Source organism: Amblyomma americanum, chromosome 7, assembly GCF_052857255.1.
Source record: "Amblyomma americanum isolate KBUSLIRL-KWMA chromosome 7, ASM5285725v1, whole genome shotgun sequence".
Taxonomy (NCBI): domain Eukaryota; kingdom Metazoa; phylum Arthropoda; class Arachnida; order Ixodida; family Ixodidae; genus Amblyomma; species Amblyomma americanum.
Window position 1 is genome coordinate 138,303,815 of NC_135503.1, and position 21,036 is coordinate 138,324,850.

The 21,036-nt window shown below is 46.4% G+C and overlaps 1 protein-coding gene across 1 annotated transcript in view; it reads right to left on the reverse strand.

Annotated features, from left to right (window-relative positions):
• Positions 1–18,167, reverse strand: part of LOC144096608 (uncharacterized) — a 40,686-nt gene extending 22,519 nt beyond the window's left edge. The window contains exons 1-6 of the mRNA XM_077629418.1: positions 17,761–18,167; positions 8,227–8,421; positions 6,211–6,464; positions 2,206–2,350; positions 1,007–1,136; positions 7–172 (exon numbers count right to left, since the gene is read on the reverse strand). Of these exons, the coding sequence (XP_077485544.1) occupies positions 7–172; positions 1,007–1,136; positions 2,206–2,350; positions 6,211–6,464; positions 8,227–8,421; positions 17,761–18,053 (1,183 nt within the window). The 5' untranslated portion in view covers positions 18,054–18,167. The remainder of the gene's footprint in view (positions 1–6; positions 173–1,006; positions 1,137–2,205; positions 2,351–6,210; positions 6,465–8,226; positions 8,422–17,760) is intronic.
• Between the last annotated feature and the right edge of the window lie 2,869 nt (positions 18,168–21,036).

Below are 21,036 nucleotides of genomic sequence, written 5' to 3' on the forward strand. Positions count from 1 at the left end.
ACTCACAGCCAATCTTCTCGCAGTGGAAGCCCGTACGGTAGTCATGCTCGGTGGCACGCTCAATGAGCTCGCCATGGTACGGGTTGCGCACAATCCGGGGTCGCCGGAAGCCTGGCCGGCACCTGCACTGGTAGCCACCACGCCGGAAGCCATAGCCGTGCACAGGCTCGCACTGCATCGATCGAAAAGGGGAGAATGGGCCATTTAATGAGGCTCCCTTCTCTGTTCTTTGTAAAATCTGAGATGTGGTAGGTGACAAAAGGGACTTCACAAGTAACACTGAACCAGATAAAAGCATTATATGTGACCATTTTCAATGTGTCTGCACACACCTCCACTTTTCTCAAGCCTTCATATCAGCTGTTTCATGCAGTTTCCAGATAACACTTCACAAACGTTATTTCTTCCAAGCAACAGCTGCATCAGTGACACTTGGCAGGCTTTGCAGCACTGCAAGATCAGCATAACGCAGGTTGCAGACTCTCCACAGGTATACACGGGTCAATGTGATTCAGATCTCTGGTCTATTTAATGACGCTCATGAATCAGAACATGTCATCAATGGCAATGTGATCTAGACAGCGATGGAAGCAGGCTCCAGCTTTTTCGAGCAGGCTTGGGAGCAGCAAAAGTCTTATTTTGGAGCACCTTTGGAGCAGCAAAGGTCCCATTTTGGAACAGGTTTAGAGCAATTTGTAGGCTATTTCTGAGCACTTTTGGAGCAGGCTGGCGACATTAAATGCGACTGAGAGCAGTTTTGTTCGCAACCAGTCCAAAAACTGCATAAATATTGATCATGGATCCCACAGGCCAGAATTAATTAATTAAAAGGAGTAAAAAGGCGGAAAAGCATTGCAAGGTCACAGACAAGCACTACACTAAGACAGACAAATGTTGTCACACACTATATTGCTTGCAGTCATCTTTGTAGCACTTTTATGAATACCTTGCCCACCAATCGACATAACAATCCTGTGCATGCACAGCGAGCCACAAATTCTCAGACCTCAGTGGTGTCGTTCTTGCAGCGGGACGTCCCGGCAAAGTAGTTGGGCCGGGGGTTGCCATCCCCGATAGGGCACTGGTTGATGTCCAGCCGCTCAAAGTCCAGCTCCAGCACGGCCACGGCAACATACCTGTGTGCAGACATCACCACATTATTGTAAATGCGTAGTCTCCCTCATTTTAGCCTTGGGAAATCCCAATGGCTTTCAACAGGTGTTGAAGAACCCTGCCCGTCTAGTCTTGCAAGCCTTCTGGCCTGACATGCACACAAGTAAGAGCTGGCAATGCATAACACCTGTAAAGGTGCACACATTATAATGACTGCCTATATATACAGACAGTCTGCCTGGTCAGTCCCAAAAAAAGAGCTGGGTAAACGAAAGGTGCAGGTGCATGGTTCCTCGGAATCCAGTTTGAGAATCCAGAACAGCACAGGGCAGTTCTGTTGCCATACATTCTAATACAACCCGTAGGAACACAGCGGAAATTAGGAAGTCCAACAATGCATGCATTCTGTGGGTTCCCCTGTGGACCATTTTTTTGTGTAGTACTATAGCCTTGTCTACTGCCAGCAAACGTAATGCTTGTCAAATAATGCTGTGGTTAGTTTGAGCTTTGAATCAAATACGACTGTTAGGAAGCTTGAAATAATTTTACAAGTACCCGAGGTTAAGGGTGAAACCTGAGCTCAAAATTAAGACATGTATGTCAAAGAGACTGTATAGCATATGTTCTCCGAAGGTCCCACAGTTCACACACTTTCCCAGCATTTTACTCCAGGGAGAATGGTGGTGTGTTCACTTTCCTTGAATCAACATCATAATAAAATTTCCTCTTAAAGCTCGCACTCTGGGAAAGTGTGATCTAGATTGAGACAACCCTTTGATTTATCCAAACACGTATCCTTTCCGAGCTCCTTCTTTGCTCTCTCACACAAGTGCACAGGTAGCCCAAACATTCTGGTTAAGGCCAATTAGTTGGTGGGACATGTTTTCAAGCAAGTAGCAATGCATGAACCGAATGAAGGAACAAGTTAACAGTATGTGCTGTTTGTTCCTGATGTGCTGTTCATTCCTTTCTTTGTCCTGCTCTTACACTGTCATAATTAGATAAAATACGTGTTCCACAGGCAGCTGCTCAACAGCTTTCACAGCAACTGGCCCCCCTCCTTTTTGGTAGGTGTGCAGAATGGGAGCTCACTTGGGGATCTCAATGTGACGCCACTGTGTGTGACGCGGGTAGATGTCCGGTATAGGAGACGTGGCGCCATACACCCACTTGTTGGACCGCTCACAGTCAAAGTACGGCCGAGACCACTTGACGGGGCCCGGAATGTCCGAAGGGGCTGCAGGGCAACAGCAACACAGCAACTTTGCAGACGCCTCACTCATTCAAGCAGAAGGCAGCGTAATATCCATTGCAGCACATGATTTGTTGCCAGGTCGATAAACTCGAACTAAATGAGCACATCACTCACAGCACACAGATGCTAGAGACTGAACAGCCAGTTATATAGTGTTCTGCACCACAAGTTTGCTGCTAATGTGAATCCCCAATCCACGCTTCAAGTGACCTCCTTTGTGTTCAACTTCAGATGATAGCAGGACATTAGAAAGATGTTCCAAAAATGGGCAGACAGAAGACTCATCTGCTGTCAACAGACTCTCCAAGCAGACTTTGCAAATTGTAAAGGCCTCGCTGAACAATACGAGTGCCTGAATCATTGCAGTACATGCACTCTACCCAAGACGCAGACAGAGAAGGGAAACGAACACAATGCTTTGTGCCTCCCTGCTCCGTTTGTCTTCATCTCTGTGTGCTGTAAAAAATTATAATGATGTGAGACCAAACAGCCCCGCAAAGTACAAGCCTGAGCTGTCTTGCTGGCCATGTCGACAGGGCATGTCGACATACCCATGCCGACATGCCCTTTTATTCAATAGTGAAGCTACCCCCCGTTGCCTGTTTGCATTTATTCATGCTGCACTCCACACACACGAGTTTTCCACTTAAAGGTTAGGCTGAACCCAGCAAGCACGCAACAGTCACTGAAAAAAGAGCGATTTATTGCATCCCACAATCAGCAATGAGCTCCATAATGAGTGAACTACTGCATGTTAATAATTAGACTGTTAGCTATGTTCTTATGCTATTATGACCCTCCTGCTTGGGCCAAAGTGGACTGCAGTATTTGTAAATAAATTATTTATTAATTAAAAAGGGCCCATAACTAGCCTACGGCTATGGGTCCAGACAGTGTTGGACACACCTTTATGTGATCTCAAATATATATAAAGAATTTGAATCTGAATTTCAATTTTAGAGAAACCTTAGTAGCCTGTCAGGCAGTATAATTACGGAGAAAATTTCACTGCCAATGCATGTTAAACATGTATGCTCATGTATGTATGCTTACACATGTATGCTGAGCTCACAGGCTGTAACACTGCAAACTTCCCTTTGCGTAATGACTCCTGCTTTACAAAACAAGCAAATCAAAAATCACACAAAAAGCTTTTGTTGAAACAAGAACACGGAACAACTCTGTAAACAAAACAAATTCAAAAGTGGGCCTCTTCGATTTTCTACCTCTGGCTGCCTGTGGGCTGCCTGTTGGCTGCCAGAGCGCGGAGCTAGGCACTCGATTTTCTCGGGCTGCTCCGCGTACTTCCAGTGGCTGCCCAGAATGCATTTGTTTTTCTCTGGCTGGGCGGTTTCGGGCTGCCAGGGGGCAGCCGGACTCGCCAGAACGATTTTTTGCTGGCAGCGCTCGGGCAAAAAGCAGACGACGGAGAGGTGGTATGGTAGCGGGAAGCACGCGTGGCCATTTTTATATGGACTAGAAGGACTGCGCAAGCACGCTGAGACGGCGGCCAAGTAAGGGGGGTACATGAGGGAGCCGGCTTCAAAAAATGTGACTTAACCGCCTCTCCTGAATTCTTTCCTTCTTCCATGTGCGCGAATGAACTAGCTGCTAAATTCTACCACAAGCCAGCCCACTAGCACCCTGGATTGCCAACCGCAGAAACATTTTAGTAGGCTGCCAACTGCAAGCCTGAATAGTTCCAAAAACAGCAGTTTTCCCGTGACCGCGTCTTCTTTTTGGCGCAGCTAAGGTGCAATATTGATCAATTTTCTGCTTTTGGAGCAGACTGGTGCACAAAACTGTAAATGTATCAGAATGGTGCAAATGGAGCAGCTGGAGCATGGAGCAGCACTGCTCGCTGTTAATCTATTTGTTTTGCGTACGTGTGTGTGATCGCAGTTTGATAGTCTCACCACCTCGCAAGCACAAATGCTCGCTTCATATTACGATCGCTTTAGTTCTGATTCACAAAATATTTCGGCTGTTAATTTCGTGCGGCCAGCTTATATTGCAATGGTATTCAAGGCATTTCACGAGAGCGGCCGCAGATTCCAGCTTCGTGTACGCGCTCATACGCGCGTATATATGCATGTGCAGAATGTATTAAGGCGAGATGTCAGTTGAGCGCAATACAAGAGCGTACAGTATTCATTGCGTTCTGCGCAATGGAAAGGCAGATATGGTTTGAGAAGCACTTGACTAATTGAAACGAGTCCTTTATTCCTTTATTAAAAGCCTTGACGAGCACACTGCTCGATGCATCTCTGCGCATGCATATATATGCAGCCACACAGTTGTCACTTATAGCAGCCAATCGAGGCGAGTGCTGATTCTGTCGTCACCAACTGTTGGACAGCTTAATGCTTCGGCCTTCTGGCTCAAACGCTTAAAATATCTAAGAAGAACCGTACGCATGCTTCTGCTCACGTTTGGCTCATTAAAGAGATAAAAAGAATTTCCTAGCATGGATCATCATGTATGCACACGTGGTACGTGAGGCGCCGACACGCAAGGCTGGATTGTAACACCTTTCATTCGAGTGCCAGTCCTCTGTGGTAAAGCTGTAGCATTACAGATACGATATGCAGCTGAATTTGTACAGTACACCCACTTGTTCTAGATGAACATTCAATCAGCTAATCGCTTTTGTCTAGATTATGCGTGCATTTCTTGCCGGCAGCAAAAGCCAATGGCTGACAGACTACAGTTGAACAGAACGTATCCCGATTTTTTTCTGATTACAGCCCTCAGGAGTTCATGAATGTAGAAATCGTAATGACCACAGCGCAGAGCCAATCACCATTCAAGGTCGATTGTCTGGGGTCATACCAGTCATACTTACGGCATAATAAACAAATGCGATAATCCGAAAGTATGGCATATCGTCTGATGAGCAACACACGGGGAGTTTGTCCCTCCGATGTGATGTCAAATGAAAGTTGTTAGACTGTGATTGTTGATCAAATGCTTCTATGGATTTCTCAAAACTTGCACAGCACACTGTGCACCGAAGGCACATGCTAGCGTTGTCGTCACCAATGTGTAAGGGTGCGAGCACAATAAGCTGTTTGTTCTGCAGTCTGAGGCAGCCGTCAATAACTTCAGGTTGTTGTTTCCAATCTCAGGCAGCCTATTTCTGCCGTATGCGTGCGTAGCAACGACATGCAACAGAACGCAAAGCTGGAGAGCATCTGCCCTCCGTGATCCATGTATAGCTCGACGTCGTAATTGCCGACAGGCTGGTTCTGGTGGCCACCAGCCCATGTGACCATGATGCGCTTTGCTGTCAGGGGCGAACTGGCTGGCAGCTAGCGGGCTGCCCGAACGCGGTAAACCGAAGATGCCCAGTGCCTCAGGGTTGTGTTTCAGTAGACACTGCCCCTGGGCCAGCATCTGTAGTCCTTCCCAGGTGGTAAGACGGAAGGGCCTCCTTGCTCCTAGGTAACCCTATCACAGAGTTCCAACAATACTCTCCTCCCCGTCTATGGCTTCGTTTTGGTTAGTTGTGCAGCTCAACCCATCTGTTCCCAAGGTGCCCGAATCACGGAGCCATGAGGCGGTGCTTGGCTGACTGGTAGACCAGGAGCAAGCCGTGTCAGCGACAAACCAGGCACTGAGACCATGTGATGCCCTGTGCCCTTCCTGTTGGTCATTTTTATTCACATTTCCTAATTTTTCTTTCGGTGCCTCTTGATGGCTGATGGGATACCCAGCAGGTCTTTGTGACAAAGGCCTTTTTGCAAGCTGCTCTTCAACATTTCCTGACATCCCGTATGCTCAAGCTAAACTCTACACCGGCTGCTTAACAAGATGGCCATAAAGTCAAAATGATGCCTTACCTGGGGGTCCGTGCCAAACGAATGTCTCATTGGTGCCATTGTAGTGGGTGATCTGGATAGTGTAGGTGGTCTTTGAGTCCTGTCGCTTGGTGGGGTCCGGCAGCCATTGGTTATACCATTCGTTGATGCGGTACTGGTCGCTCGAGTAGTTGCGGCTGGGAGTGTCACCGGGAATGGCGCCCAGGTCCACCGCATCAATCGTGTTGAGTGTCGATGTGCCCTCCAGATGGTACGGGTCGTTGAAGTCATCAGCCCTGCAATGGGAGCACCACAGAAGTATGAGGAGGAATGCGGCATAGTGGATTCAGGTACCGTGAGAAGAAATGTGAAATATGAAGTCACTGCATTGGTTCAGCTGGTCACAGTTCCATCCAAAATGGCAGGCAACAAAGGCTTTTCACAATTTTCAACAGTGGTTTTTTTGCCTGCCAAGCCTGGACCCCTGCATATTCCGCCTAGTAAACTGTTTTAATACAACCGCATGGCGGGCATTTCACTTAGTTCATGATCCACTTGGAGACACGAAGCACAGGCTGGGTTCATGTCCTATGAGCATGCATATAAAGTGCAGAAAACGATCTGTTGACAAAACTGAACAAACTGCAGGTGTAAAGGATATACAGGCAATGGCAGCTGAAATGTTACAAAATAACAATCAACAAGCAGTTAGAAACAGTATTGCCACAAATTTTGATCTATAACAACGACAGATATATTTGCACTAACATACTGTGATCACTAATATAACACAAGGGGACACTTTCGACATCTCTAACAATTTAAAAGATCAGTGCATAATGCAACCACTGACAAAAATTCAAAATGGGAATGCTAGGGTGACCAAAACAAGCAAAGAATTTGGACACTTTGAGAGTGGTGGCCAAAATGCACAGCAGCTCTGCCTGCAGTTGTGATGCCTAATGTCAAGAAACCCCCCTCCCTACAACAATACCTATAAAGGCACTTAGGTACCTGAATAAATAAATTAATGAAACAATGCACAGCTCCCAATCAGCTTCTCATGCTTTTTTCCATGCATTTACGACAAATGTCATGGAACACACACTAGGTGGAACCTGCCACTGTCATTACGCACTCCGGTATTAAAAGCCTGGTATTCACAACAACGAAGAGCTACTGCTGTAAAAAAATTTTTTGCATTATATTCAAATCACAGTTCTAAATATCCGACAAGGTACTTTTGCAATACAGTAACTGTAAGCTTACACAAAAATGGCTTGCATTATATTCGTGATAACATGACATAAACTGGAAAAAAAATTTGAAGTAATAGAATTTTGGGGGTTTATCACGCAATCTAATTGAAACAGATACCCACCTACTCTATCCCTAGAAAATAGACAGGACAAAATAACACTCAGCAGCCATTTATTGAAATGTCTGTTCCTTGTCCCTTTGTTCTAATCACGGCTAATGTTCGTACACATTTATCTGCATTGTAAATGAGCATTGGCTCCCATGGTGAGGATCAAAGTACACTTCATTAATGCGAAAGCATTAGATGGATCAGTTCAAGGTCATCTGTCCACAAAATGTGCCCACTGCAAATGATACTGATTACAGAATAAAAATAAGAAAAAAGAATTTTGGTCTAGGTAGGAATCGAACCTGGAACGCCGGCGTGCAAGATGACAGGGACGCTGCCACTCCGCCAAGACACTTCGATGAAGGTGAATAAAGGCGCGTCTAGTGAATGCACAGTTCTTAAATACGTATCTTCGAAATATGTACTGAGGCCTAGATTAGTAATTATGAGCATGTTAATTACATATGTTGCAATCAAGCGAGTACAAAATTTCATCCATTTCCAGTAAATTTCCTCTGTGCTTGGCGTGTAGTCGTAGCGCCATCATGCAGCATCCACTGAAAACCCTCTCGCAATGTACGGTGCTAGTCCAGCAGATAGCACAGGTGGCAGACCGCACACAGCTTTTGCATTTCTGCATATAAGAAGACTTAACCACACCTCGTAATTTTTTCCATTTTAAAACTGACCTGTAAGCCCTGGGTGCAAACAACGGCATGGTCTTGTTGAAGAAGCCCTTGTACGAGGGTGTGAAGGACATGTTGGGGGCATAGTAGATGGCACTACTGTTGATAAAGCGGTTGGCTGCCACGTCTGAGATCACCGACATGAAGTAGTACATGAAGCCAGGCTCATCGTTGTCCGCCGCTCTCTGCAGGATGAAACTGCACCAGTGGGAAAACATTTGATTTGAGAAAAGACCAGTAATGGGAAACAATTCATATCTAGACTACAGTCGTGAAGCCAAGGTGAAACAATAAAGCAGAAAGCAGACTGAGTCAATGATTCACCTTTGAAAATTAACACCAGTATAATGGACGAAAACATTGTCCTGCATGCCTGTTGTAAGTCTTCATTCTTTATGCTGGTGCCAAGTTTTAAAGCTGGAAAAACGTTCATAATTTTACATTTTAATTCTCTTTTTAATCGCACAAGTTCCGCACCAGCCAAACTTGAAGATCTTTGCAGTGACCGAGCGCACCTTTCCTTCTGGTTGATTAAACTGTAACTTCACCACCCTTAGCATCTTGTTTCTTTGTTCCCCGCCACAACCACTGTACTGCCGGTGTACCACCACTGAACCGGTTCCGTGAGCTAACTCTGCCAACGCCAGAAGTTATTTCTTTTCATCGGAGTTTTGTCTGATCAAATTGCCATTCTTTCTTTTTTCAAAATGTATAAATAATATGAATATGTGTATTTGTAAACCCACTCTTCCTTTTCGCGCTTTATTACCGTGCTATTCAAACCACTACAAGTTGCTGTTAACACTAACACGTTGCCAAACCTGGCACATTACAATGTGTTATAGTATATGCCCTTCCTGCAAAATCCCGGGCGGGATTGGCAGTATCTGTAAATAAATAAATAAATAAATAATAAAAATCTGAGGATGCAACATGACAGAAAACAAGGGTGACACTAAGTCACTCACATACATGCAATGTACGTCAGCTAAGTTCCACAAGGTCACATAATAGTGTGCCCAGACAACAGAACAATGTACCGTTCACTTCCGATGTCACTTTTACATTGAAGGCCATGGGAGCACATAGCTTCCCACAGGTTATAAGTAGGGGTTGGACTTTTTGGTTTTTACTATTATTGAAAATTCGGTGTACCCTTTTCAGTTTTTATTTCAGAACGCAAGATTTGGATTCTTTTGGCAAATATAATTTTCAAAGAATGAAATATACTTTTTTCGGTAATTTATTATAGAATTCTGTGTGGTCAAAAGTCCCTTACTCTATCTTGGTGTTTTTTTCATCCTGACATGGTAGTGCTTGGAGCTGTGCTTGTTGAAGAAATTGCTGTTATCATTAAAATAGTAACTCAAGTTAAATGAGATAGCCAGTATACAAAAAGTGGTAGCATTTTAACACAGTTAAACCGAGTAGCATGCGCAAATGCATGTGTTTTGCCTGGTTAGCTCATGGTTCTACTTCGCTGGGTCATCGGCACGTCTGGTGACAATATTGGACTCAAGTTAACCTCTAATCGAGGTTAAGCTCACCTGATCTGTTCACACTGCAGATGGAAGTTGATGAAGGCAACTAAGTGCAACACAGCGCGAGAGTGTGTTGCACTTTAACATGAGGTGTGATCGGCTGTGGAGATAGCATAGTGCTACCACGCAGTGGCTAGCGAAGCTGATCTGTTCACACTGCCACGGGTTCTACCCCAGTCGTGGCAATATTTATTTTATTTCTGCACCCCCAAGGTCATGCAAGCCACAAGATTCATGGCTGAGTCTGACCCCGTGAGGCAGTGCCTTTGCACTAAAACGGATGTGGAAGTTTACTTCTAAGAACTAGGCTGTCGTGTTATCACTGGATAGTCACGCTACTACAGCTAGTGCGAGGGCAAGGCATCACGTGTTCTGTATGTTGATTCATTTACTATTTATTTATTTTCAATACTGCCAGTCTCATCTGAGACCATAGCAGGTGGGTGAACAACAATAAGAAACGTATGATAAATCCAAGCAGTGCACTCGTGAGTTACATGACAGAAAATCAAAGAAAGGTGAACGTAAAGGAACAAGCCAAGTAAAAATAAAACATAAACATCAGTAAAAAACGTCTTGTATTGTGAATGCATGTATATACACACGTCTTTTAAAAAAATACAATGTCTAGGAGTCAGGTGCAACATTTCAAAATAACAGCTAACCGGAATGTGGCAGCAAGCTGTCCTTGCTTTTTTTTTTTTTTTTGCTTGGAGGACAAGGGGAGGGGGAAACCTGAAGACAAATGGTTTATGGGGGTTTAACGTCCCAAAGCGACTCAGGCTATGAGAGACGCCATAGTAAAGGGCTCCGGAAATTTAGACCACCTGGGGTTCTTTAACGCGCACTGACATTGCACAGTACACGGGCCTCTAGAATTTCGCCTTTATCGAAATTCGACCGCCGTGGCCGGGATCGAACCGGCGTCTTTCGGGCCGGCAGCCGAGCGCCGTAACCGCTCAGCCACAGCGGCGGCTCTGAAGACAAATGTAGAATCATTAATTATGACAAGGCCCTATGTAATGCCTGTTTTAGTAAGGCTTGTATTATAGTACTGCATGAGCCCAGACATCCTCCAGGCCTGGTCTCCTCAAAGCAGCACGGTGGGCTGGCATGCTGGCATGTTTGAATTCAGTCTTGCGCTACTTTTAGCAGGAATGACCCCTTTTTGGAAGCATGTTGCTGACCAGCTGCCCAAACCAGACCTACTTGTTGTGTAAGACTTGAGTCTGCAGAGAAGCTCTGCCACGCATGCGAGAATTTTTGTGCCTATGGCTTTTTTCATAGGGTAAACAATAAAATGTCGTTTTTATTTGTTGCTGTGATTAGTTGGTCAGAGGAGTAATTCAGCAGCCTGCTTGCCATGGGCTCCTGTTGCCAACTGCTGCTCTTTTAGCCTATTATAGCCTTAGTGCCCTTTGACCACTCTTCCCTTGCAGCATTAAAAATCGGATCATCTTCATGCAAGAAGTATCCATGGTTGTGCATTTGTCAAAATCTAATGCCAGTATGGCTGTGTAAAGGTAGATTGCTGTCACTTCTCTTGCTCACAAGCTTGTTCTCATGTACAGTAAGCGTGGCCCGCTGGTTTTTTCGTGCATATGCCTGGTGCCGCCGATTGACCTTGGCTCTCACGGCAGCACTTCGCCAAGCGTGGATGCCACATGGTCGCATGTTTCATTTAATAGTGGACCCTACTGTACATCTCATTCCATAAAGGCAGAATCAACAACGTTAAGCATGTATAAGATTAGTTATGTACAAATTTTTTATGTTAGGGTGATCATAGCATGCATGCAGCGAAGAAAGCTATTACGATGACTTATGCTACAGGTTTCTAGTTTTTCATGAGCAGGCTAGTCTTGTGAGGCAGCTGCGAAAGTTTCGTGGTCGATGATGATGCTAGGTTTTTAATGGCGCAAGGGCAACTGGGGCCAAAGAGCTCCAAACACAAGGTTTATGGTCGACTCGGGCTAAAATGTGTGCAGATGGTAAGGTTAAAACCAGGTGTACAGGGCCTAAGAGTACTGAGTATGTGCATGGTTATAGTTGGAAGAGGGTGTTTAAATATCTGGTGGAATGGCTCAAAGTGATGTAGCGCTTAAAACTTGTTTTAAAAGGAGTTATATATGAAAGACGAAGCCAGATAGCCTCAACCATAGTCCTTGAATGAGCAAGGAGGGCGAGGCGTCTTCTGGCAGTTATGGGTAAGCTCAGCACTCTCCTCAGGAATGAGGAGGTGCTGAGATTACTTTGAGTATGAAATCCCTCGTAAAAAACCTACATCAGTTAAAAATTTAAAAACCCTATCCAATGAGAACATGCGGTGATCACCTAAAAATAATGAAGGGTGCATTGGTACTTTAAATGTGTACAGTTCAGGGAAGTTATGTCGTCTTTGTGTATCCAGTCTGGGGCATGTGATTAATGTGTGGACAACCGAGATGTGGGCTCCACATCTCGTACATTGCGGTGCCGGAGTATCCTGTAGAAGATGTGAGTGTGTGGTGAATGTATGTCCTATCCTCAGTCTGCAGAGAGCAACTTCTTTGAATCTATTTTGTTTTTCTGTGGCATACCTCCCAATCCGTGGTTTTATTGTGTGCAGTTTGTTGTCTGTTTCCTCATCCCAATCCTGCTGCCACTCTTTGCGAAGTGCAGTCCTAATATATGGCCTGCGGTCCTGGTACGGGAGTTCTTTTATATCTATACTACTCAGTTGGCACCTGATGCTGCAAGCCTATCAGCTTCTTCATTTCCGTTTATTCCACAGTGACCTGGTACCCAGCATACTGTAATTTTGAGGTTAAATGTGCATGCAGACTTAAAGCATTTCAAGAGGGAATTCATTACAGGGTTTTTACAGGGTTTTCCAGAAGACAGGGCTATAATCACACTTAAAGAATCTGAGTATATAACAGAGCTTGGGATTTTCTTTTCCAGGATGAATCTAACAGCCAACAGAATACCATGACATTCCGCAGTAAATATGCTTGTGTGTACATTCATGCTTTTTGTTTCAGAAAACTGACTATTGTAAACTGCACATGAAACTGAGGATGTCTTTGAGGCATCAGTGTAAAACTCTGTGCAGTTTCGTGGTCGAGCCGGCACTCAAAAAGTAGGTCCATGCAGTGGTTTAGCTTGTATTATCACATTTGTTCTGGCTGCTGATAAGAATTGTGATGCGCTGATGATGTGATTTTCAGAAAATGTTAATACCTTGGTGAGCATTTGCAGCACAGATAGCTTGGTTAGGCTAGGAAGGAAAAACTGCAGGTCTTTTTGTGCTCACTGGTTTCAGGTGGTTTTTTATTTGTGTATGGAAATGACAGTATTTTTTAATAACACCTTGAATTTACGTGGAGCTTCTGACAAGAAATATGTTGTGTATAGAACTTATGGCCTTGCTCAGTTTTTTCCTTAATTTTTATGCACACCATCAGTCACGTAAGCACGAAAGGCAGGGCATAAACAGTGCAGTCAGATGTTGAGATGTTGGCCCCATTCTCCATGACCTCCCTGATTACAGCTGTGAAAATTCTCTGGCAAGCTCACAGTGAAGTGTTTGTTTTGAGTACTTGTCCTTTCTGCTCAGCCTTTCCTGGCGGCTTTTTCTGGCCGCCAGTTAGGTACATATTTCGGCTGGTCAGCAAATAAAGATTGCAGTGGTGTGTCAGCACTGTGTTGTGCCCCTTCGTGCTCCATTCTTCTATGTCCCATTCGTTGCGCTGTAGTTATGGAATGGGACAGCAAAATGCTGCCTGACAGTGACCGAAATCACCCACAGAGGCTGCAGTGCGAAGCATGGCTGTTTTGCCAAGTCAAACCTTTTACCACTTGGGAGGCATGAAAATCTTTTCAATTGCATTATATGAGTGAGAAGAGCACTTTTCAGGATGCTCCTTACAAATGTCACTGAACTGCGAAATTTATGACCGCAGTGCAAATTTCACAGTGATCTCAGGCCATGAAAGCCTGTGGTCAAATCTGTTCATGTACTGAGTTTAAGTTGGTTAGGTTTGAATTCAGTCATAACTTGTAATGCTTATTCTGCTAGCTTGCTTGCTTGCTTGCTTGCTTGCTTGCACGAACACTTGTGGAGCTTTGTTTCACACCTTTGCTGCACAGCCTGTTGCATTTTTCATTCATGTGAGTCTGGCAGTTGGCGCATGAATACCTTTAACTAGGGGTTGGATATTCCAGTTTAAACCGAAAATAAGTGATAAAACTATGGCAATTTCAGTTTTCTAAATTCCGTGTTACCTTAAAGAGGCCAGTATTCGTGGTATGCAAGACGTAGCTAGTTGGCTGTAGAATGCGAGTTACACTCAGTCAGAGTTAAAATAACTGAGTAGGGAAGACAGGGCATGATGTGACGATGGCAATGTTGGTTAAGCAGCGCAGTTTTGTGATTTGAGGTATTGCTTCGCTAGCTGACATGCCTCTGCAGATTGGGAAGCATCACCTCCTCGACGCCTTCTGGCTGAGTGCTCTATGTTCACTATTATCACCTGCTTAGAGCAGTTAGTCGGTTTAGTAAGTTAATCAACTGCATGTTGGACACTGACACGAAACCATGTGTGGGCTTCATGAAAAGGTTTGTTCTGGCTACTGCGACGATTGAGCGGCAGTTCTATTTCTGCTGTTTATCAAATCAGACCCATTATGTACTCTTTCAACACATGAAATCTGCGACAGTGCCTATCAGAGAGGCGTCCCCCATGGATCCGTGTTGGGGCCACTGTTATATTTAATTTTCATTAATGACATAACCAACAATATTGATTCTAACATCAATCTTTTTGCCAATGACTGCATTATCTACAAAACAATTAACAGCTACGAAGATCATATTTCGCTCAGTAATTCACTGAACAAGCTAACCGAATGGTGCAAAACATGGCAAATGACGATTAACACGACTAAATCCGTTTGCCTGATGGTAACAAAAAAACAGCAACCTCATGACTTCCTGTGCTTTGTTAATGGCAGAATACTGACGAATGTTTGCAAACATAAGCACTTAGACATCACATTAACTTCTGACCTCAGATGGGACGTGCACATTGCTATCATAACCTCGAAGGCATTACGCAAACTATTTTTTCTCCGAAGATGTCCGCGGTTCGCACCCATGCCAACTAAGCTTCTCGCATATACTACTTTCGTTTCTCCAGTTTGAGAGTACGCTACACAGTTTGGTTCCACCATTCAGAGACTAATGTAACGAAATTGGGAAAAGTACAGTGTAAAGCATTGCGGTTTATTCATAACAAATATAAGCGCACTGATCCACCGACTAACCTCAAGGCTATTTCGGGTTTAGCGACACTATCATTCAGAGTGCAACAAGCACGACTCAGTCATGTTCGTTGAGGCATACACACGCACACACTATGACAGAATACTCATACTGTAACAACACATTCATGTATTCTTGCTTTCCCCTCGTAATCAGACAATGGAATCGCCTTGGTTCCTTAATTTTTTTTGCAGACACATTATCTCAGGCCACATCCAGGATAGAATCCATATCAATTAACCAATAATGCCTTCTCATTTAAATATTCAAATGCCTATCAACACTTCAATAGAGTGTTAATTAATCGTGAAGGAAGTTCCTCTTTTTTTTTCACTCGACTGTGTGTCTCCTGTTACGCTGTACGCTTTACTATGCTTTGACTCACATTTGCTCCCTGAACGAACCTGCTCTCTTCCCGTCTCTTAACGTTACCCCATTCTTTTCAACTCCCTCAGAGGGAAACAAATGGGCCTTTTGTGAACTGCCACGTAATTTGCCTCGATATCAGGATGTCAACAAGTGTGCACACACCTGTAACAAATGAAACAAATTTCACCAGCAATGTAAACTTTCTACAACTGTGGACGAATGCGCAAGACAAAGTGTCCTGTGAAGTGACTGTGTTACCTGTTCACTTACGCATCTGGCTCATAGCACCCTTAGTCTGGCATGGCTCTAACTACTTGAAAGAAACATCTGCGATATGATGTCCCTGCCACTTGAAGAGCATTTCCAGAAGATGACAGAAAGAAAGTGTTCTTGGTTTGTGCATCAGTCTAGACAATATGAAAACCTCTCTTTTCTACACGCGAGAGCCCCCTCTTACCTCCTCCCGATCTTTTCTGGTTGAAAAAAGACCTCAAGCTTATTATAAGCACGCATGCGCAGTTTATGCTGGTAACAGGTGCAAGCAACAGATAGCAACAGTTATCAAGCAGGCACTTGTCACTTAGTATGTGCAGCTGGTGCTTCGTGGAAGCATACCAAACCTGCGTTGAACTCATGCGTTTGTTTTGAACTAGTTTTTTGGGCAGCAGATGAATTTTCGCACACCCGAGTCCCAGAGGGCACCACATCTTGTGAAAAAGGTGGATTAACAAAAAATCACCTACAAAGCACCTATTCAAACAAAATCCTGCGCAAAAAGTGAATCTCAGCTTTTATAGTGGACTGGCATTGCATGCAGCAAAATACCACTGTTGGAAAGGGAGCCAGAACAATAAAATATGGTTTAAAACTCCTCTATCAGATTAATGATCAGTAGCAGTGAATTCAATGCAACACAGCTAATCATTGAAACCCTGCTGCAATGCATCAAGCATGCACTGTATACCTACTCAAATTTTGATCAAGGAGTATGTTGTGGCAAACCAGTCTGCAAAACTCAAAGCATATAGTTGTACGACACATGCCAATTGAAACCTATTTCAGCCGCCACGGTGGCTCAGTGGTTACGGCACTTTGCTGCTGAACCAAAAAGACGCAGGTTCGTCCCGGCTGCGGCAGTCGAATTTCAATGGCGACAAACTTCTAGAGGCCCGTGTACTGTGTGATGTCAGTGCATGTTAAAGAGCCCCAGGTGGTAGAAATTTCTGGAGCCCTTCACTATGACGTCCTTCATAGCCTGAGTCGCTTAGGGACGTTAAACCCCCATAAACCAAACCTATTTCAGAAATAGATTTCGGCCACAGGTTGGTGACCACTACTGTAACGTGAAACCAGAACAAAAAGAAGCAGCACGTCCATAAGAACCTCCTTCAATGAGGGGACTGTCTCAACATGAAGTGCCAAGAGCTGTTTGCACAATGGCATGTTTGCTCAGCTTCCCATATTAGTAATTACTGAAAGTGCACAGCAGGCAGGGCCAACTCTTAGGCAGGACAGCCACGCTCTGACATGCCATGAGCAGGAAGCCGATGGTGAAGTACCGGTAAAACACTGAGGAGCTTTGCATGCATGCAAGGCCGCGGCAGTATTGTGTATACAACAACAGCCACTATGTGTAAGGTTTTGATTGCTGCCACAGATGCGTTCACAATTACAACATTGGTACGAGCTTTGCGTCACTCGTCTCAACGCTCAACGACCCGCCGCGCGCAAGTTACGACAGCAAGCTAAAACTCCATCAACACAACAACTAAAACAAAAGAAGCGCAGCACGCTGTAACGCAACACATCGTAGCAAGGCAGAGGAACCTTTGCTACACACATTGTAGCAAGACATGCATGATCGCTTTCGGGGGCGCCGAGGCGGCGAAAGTGGAACGGATTTGAAGAAGCACGGCTGCGCCGACAGGGCAGCTTTTTCAAAATCTGCGCTACCCGCCTCCGAACGCTGCTTTGTGGGGCTTCGCACGCAACGACAGCGGCGTTTGAAGCAGCTTGAAAGCAAGTGCTACACCCGATCGTGAGATCACACGCGGTAATTAAGATTGCGTAAAAATCCAGCTGACAGGGTGCTATCCGCTCAGCGCTCGCATCATATTGTCTGCAGCGCCTAGGTTATGCCCTTTTTCCCAAGAAAGCTACACCGATCGAGACGAAATTATTTCCACGGTGCCGGCACAGCAATCGCAAGCGCGCGCGAATGCTGCCGCGGAATGCGATGAGTCGATGTGCCGTTTTTCCGTTGAGCGTGTCTGCAAAACAGGGCGTCGCCAGCGGTGACGCGCTGCGTAGCGCGCCGCTTACCTGAAGAAAAATGCCCGCGAAATGGCCATGTTGTGTATATGCAACAGATTGGTCCGGTTCGGAAAGACCGGATCGATGTTGAGCCTCTGGATGTTGGGCACATGAGTGACGGTTTCGTTGGGCAGGAACAGCTCGTTGACGTCCACCACCCTGCAGTTCGTGCCCGTAACTTTGTCGATGCGCGTCCGGATGTCGTCGAAGTTGTCCCGCACGTGCCAGTTGAACTGCGCGAGCACACAGACGCACAGACAGGCCAACACAGAATTCACGATCGCGGCACGGACGAGAGCCATGGCTAAGTATCCGCGGGGCCTCGCGCAGTGCCTTCCTGGGCGATCACGAAGCGCTCGAGTACGTAGCCATGGGTCTGGGCGCGGACATGTTGGCTGAGCGCTTTGGGAGAGGAGTGGTTAGCAAGTTCCACGCTCCTCTCCTTTTTCTTTCCGTTACGCGCGTGCCTTTCTGCCCTCGCCCTCTTTGTAGAGGTAGAGCGGTAGAAGGCGCGGCTGCGGCCAGGTGAGGTCAGGTGGACAGCTCATCCTGATATAAACAGGCAAAGAGGATGCAGCTAGCTCCGTTTTCCGCTAAAGTTATTCGGATGCCGCGATATGTTCTTGTATACCACGAGTACGGACGGTCTGCCGCCTTTTGGCTGTGCTCACAGCCAGTAAGCCGAGGGCAAGATTTTAACACGAATGCTGCAAGTATCTGATTTGACACGATGTTTACCGACACCAAACGTCCTGCTTTTGCGGCCGCTTCAAGAAGAGCGATCGCTATCACGGTTTCTAACCCTTTGCTACCGCGTTTTGCACACAAATAAACAATGCTTTGGCAGGACCTTAAAGAAATGAAACCAGAACAATGTATACAACGAAAGGGAAAGTAACATTCCTCTCGAAAGTTCTCATAAAACATGTGGCAAGGAAAATTTTCCTACCGATAGAAACAGACAGGTTTAAGACCCTCTTGTAGCCTATCATTACTCTAGTAAAAAAAAAAAGTATCATTGAAACAGTGCGTCTTATATGCGAGCTCGAACTCGGTTGTTACATAACGGGAGGATGGCGCTATTTTTGTACTGTACAAGCATTTGCTTTGCAATTATGAAAGCATGATTAGGTATTTGTTTCAATAATTAGGAAAGTACGAACGAGTTCGAAAAACATACATATGGTCGCTTCAATTTCATGTACGCGTTTTTCGAACTCGTTCGTACTTTCATAATTATTGAAACAAGTATCTAATCAACGTTTGCTTTCATAAGTGCGAAGCAAATGCTTGTACTGTACAAAAATAGCGCTATCCTCCCGTTATGCAACAACCGATCGAGTATGAGCTCGCATATAAGCCGCACTGTTTCAATGAAACTTTTTTTTTTTTACTAGAGTAATGATTGCCTATAAGAGTTGTCTTAAACCTGTACATAAAAACGTAGATGGTCGCTTCAATTTGCCCTGCGGCGACCAAGGCGTGTCTGCAGATGAGGATCACCGCCGCCGTGCACAAGCTCACCGATCGAGGCCAGGGCATCTCCCAGCAAGCCGCGCTGCGGCAGCTTTGGGGGCGGTGCTCTATGCGCTGCCTCTCGTCACGGTGCGCAAGCCGCGCTGGAAGAAACTCGATCTCCAGCACCGCAAGTCCATGCGTGTGTGCCTAGGCCTGCGCAAAAACTCGCAGCGCGCCGCAACGTTGGCCGAGGCCAGAGCGTGGCCACTTGAGCTCCAAGCAGCGCGCAGGGCACTGAATCACATAGACCGGCTTCACCGCGCACCGGACGGCGGCTTGCTGCTGCAGCGTATGCGCTCGCAACCGCGCTCACGAATGGGCGCGGCGCTGCTCGAGTATGAGCAATTGACTCAAGACACCCCCCCCCCCCCCCCCACACCCCCCACCCCCCCTACGGCTCCGGCGCGTCTTGGCCTGCTGCCTTGGAGGTACAGCGAGAGATCGTCGGCATCGCGGGAAAGCGGAGCACACCCCTCTGTGCTGTGCAGCAGCTGGCCTGCAGAGCCGTCATACACGATCGAGGAGCTCCAGGACCATCTCCTCGTGTACACCGACGGCTCAGTGGCCTACGACAGCTGCTGCCTTGCAGCGGCGGCTACCATCCCCGCCCTGCGACTGCACAGCCAGCAACACGCAACCTTCCTGGGCTCCTCCACCACGGTGGAGTTGATGGGTATCCGGCTCGGGCAGGACCTGCTGCTCACCCTCGGCCCTCCGCCGTCCAGGAGTGCTCTGCTGTGCGACTCCCGCGCCGCCCTCAGCCGCCTGCAATCCAACAGCCGCGGTACCCCACTAGTGCGGGAAATTCGCTCGCGCATCGAGCGCCTCGCGCACAGAGGATGCGCCGTGCGTGCACAGTGGGTGTCCGGTCACTGCGGCATCGCCGGCAACGAAGAACGACCTCGCGACAGTCGCACATCAACTACCTGCCAGCGATCTGGCCCTCGCGCTGGCGGACGTGCGTGCAGTCATCCACGACCATCTCCGAAGACAGCACCCCAAGGTGAGCGCATCGACAGCATCACCGGCTGTCGCGCCCGGTCGCAACATGTAATGAATGATCCTCCGCGCGCGCATTGGCTGCGTGTGGCACGGGAAACGACGGGAGCGCCACGGAATCGCGACGAGTGATATGTGTGACGGGTGCGGTGCAGTGGAAACACTAGAGCACCTGCTCCTTCACTGTGCTGCGTTCGCCGATGCTCGTCGCGATATGCTTGGGCGCTGGGCATACTGCCAGACTTCTTCAAGACGCTATTTGTTGCCGCAGGGCAGTGAGCGCACCAGTGAAAAAACCTTGGTGAGCCTCTGTGCATTCCTCGAACAGACGGGCTTGACGTCCCGTCTGTTCTCCGCCAGGGTTACACGCAGTGACCGACCATGGACCGACCGCTCCGCGAGTTCTACCTTGGGCGATTAACAACTGGACGCCCCACTCCAGTTGTAGTCAACATAGTACGTGCTGTGCGCGTGTGCTTTTATTGCTCCATCATGAACTCATCACGCGCACAACCTGGACACAATTGTGTAAATAGTTTGTGTATATTACCTTTCCCCCTATCCTCTCTTACTGTCCCCTCACCTCTTTCATTTCATTTCTCCATTCTGATAATGATGATAATGATAATTGTTTTTTGGGGAAAGGAAATGGCGCAGTATCTGTCTCATATATCGTTGGACACCTGAACCACGCTGTAAGGGAAGGGATAAAGAAGGGAGTAAAAGAAGAAAGGAAGAAAGAGGTGCCGTAGTGGTGGGCACAGGAAT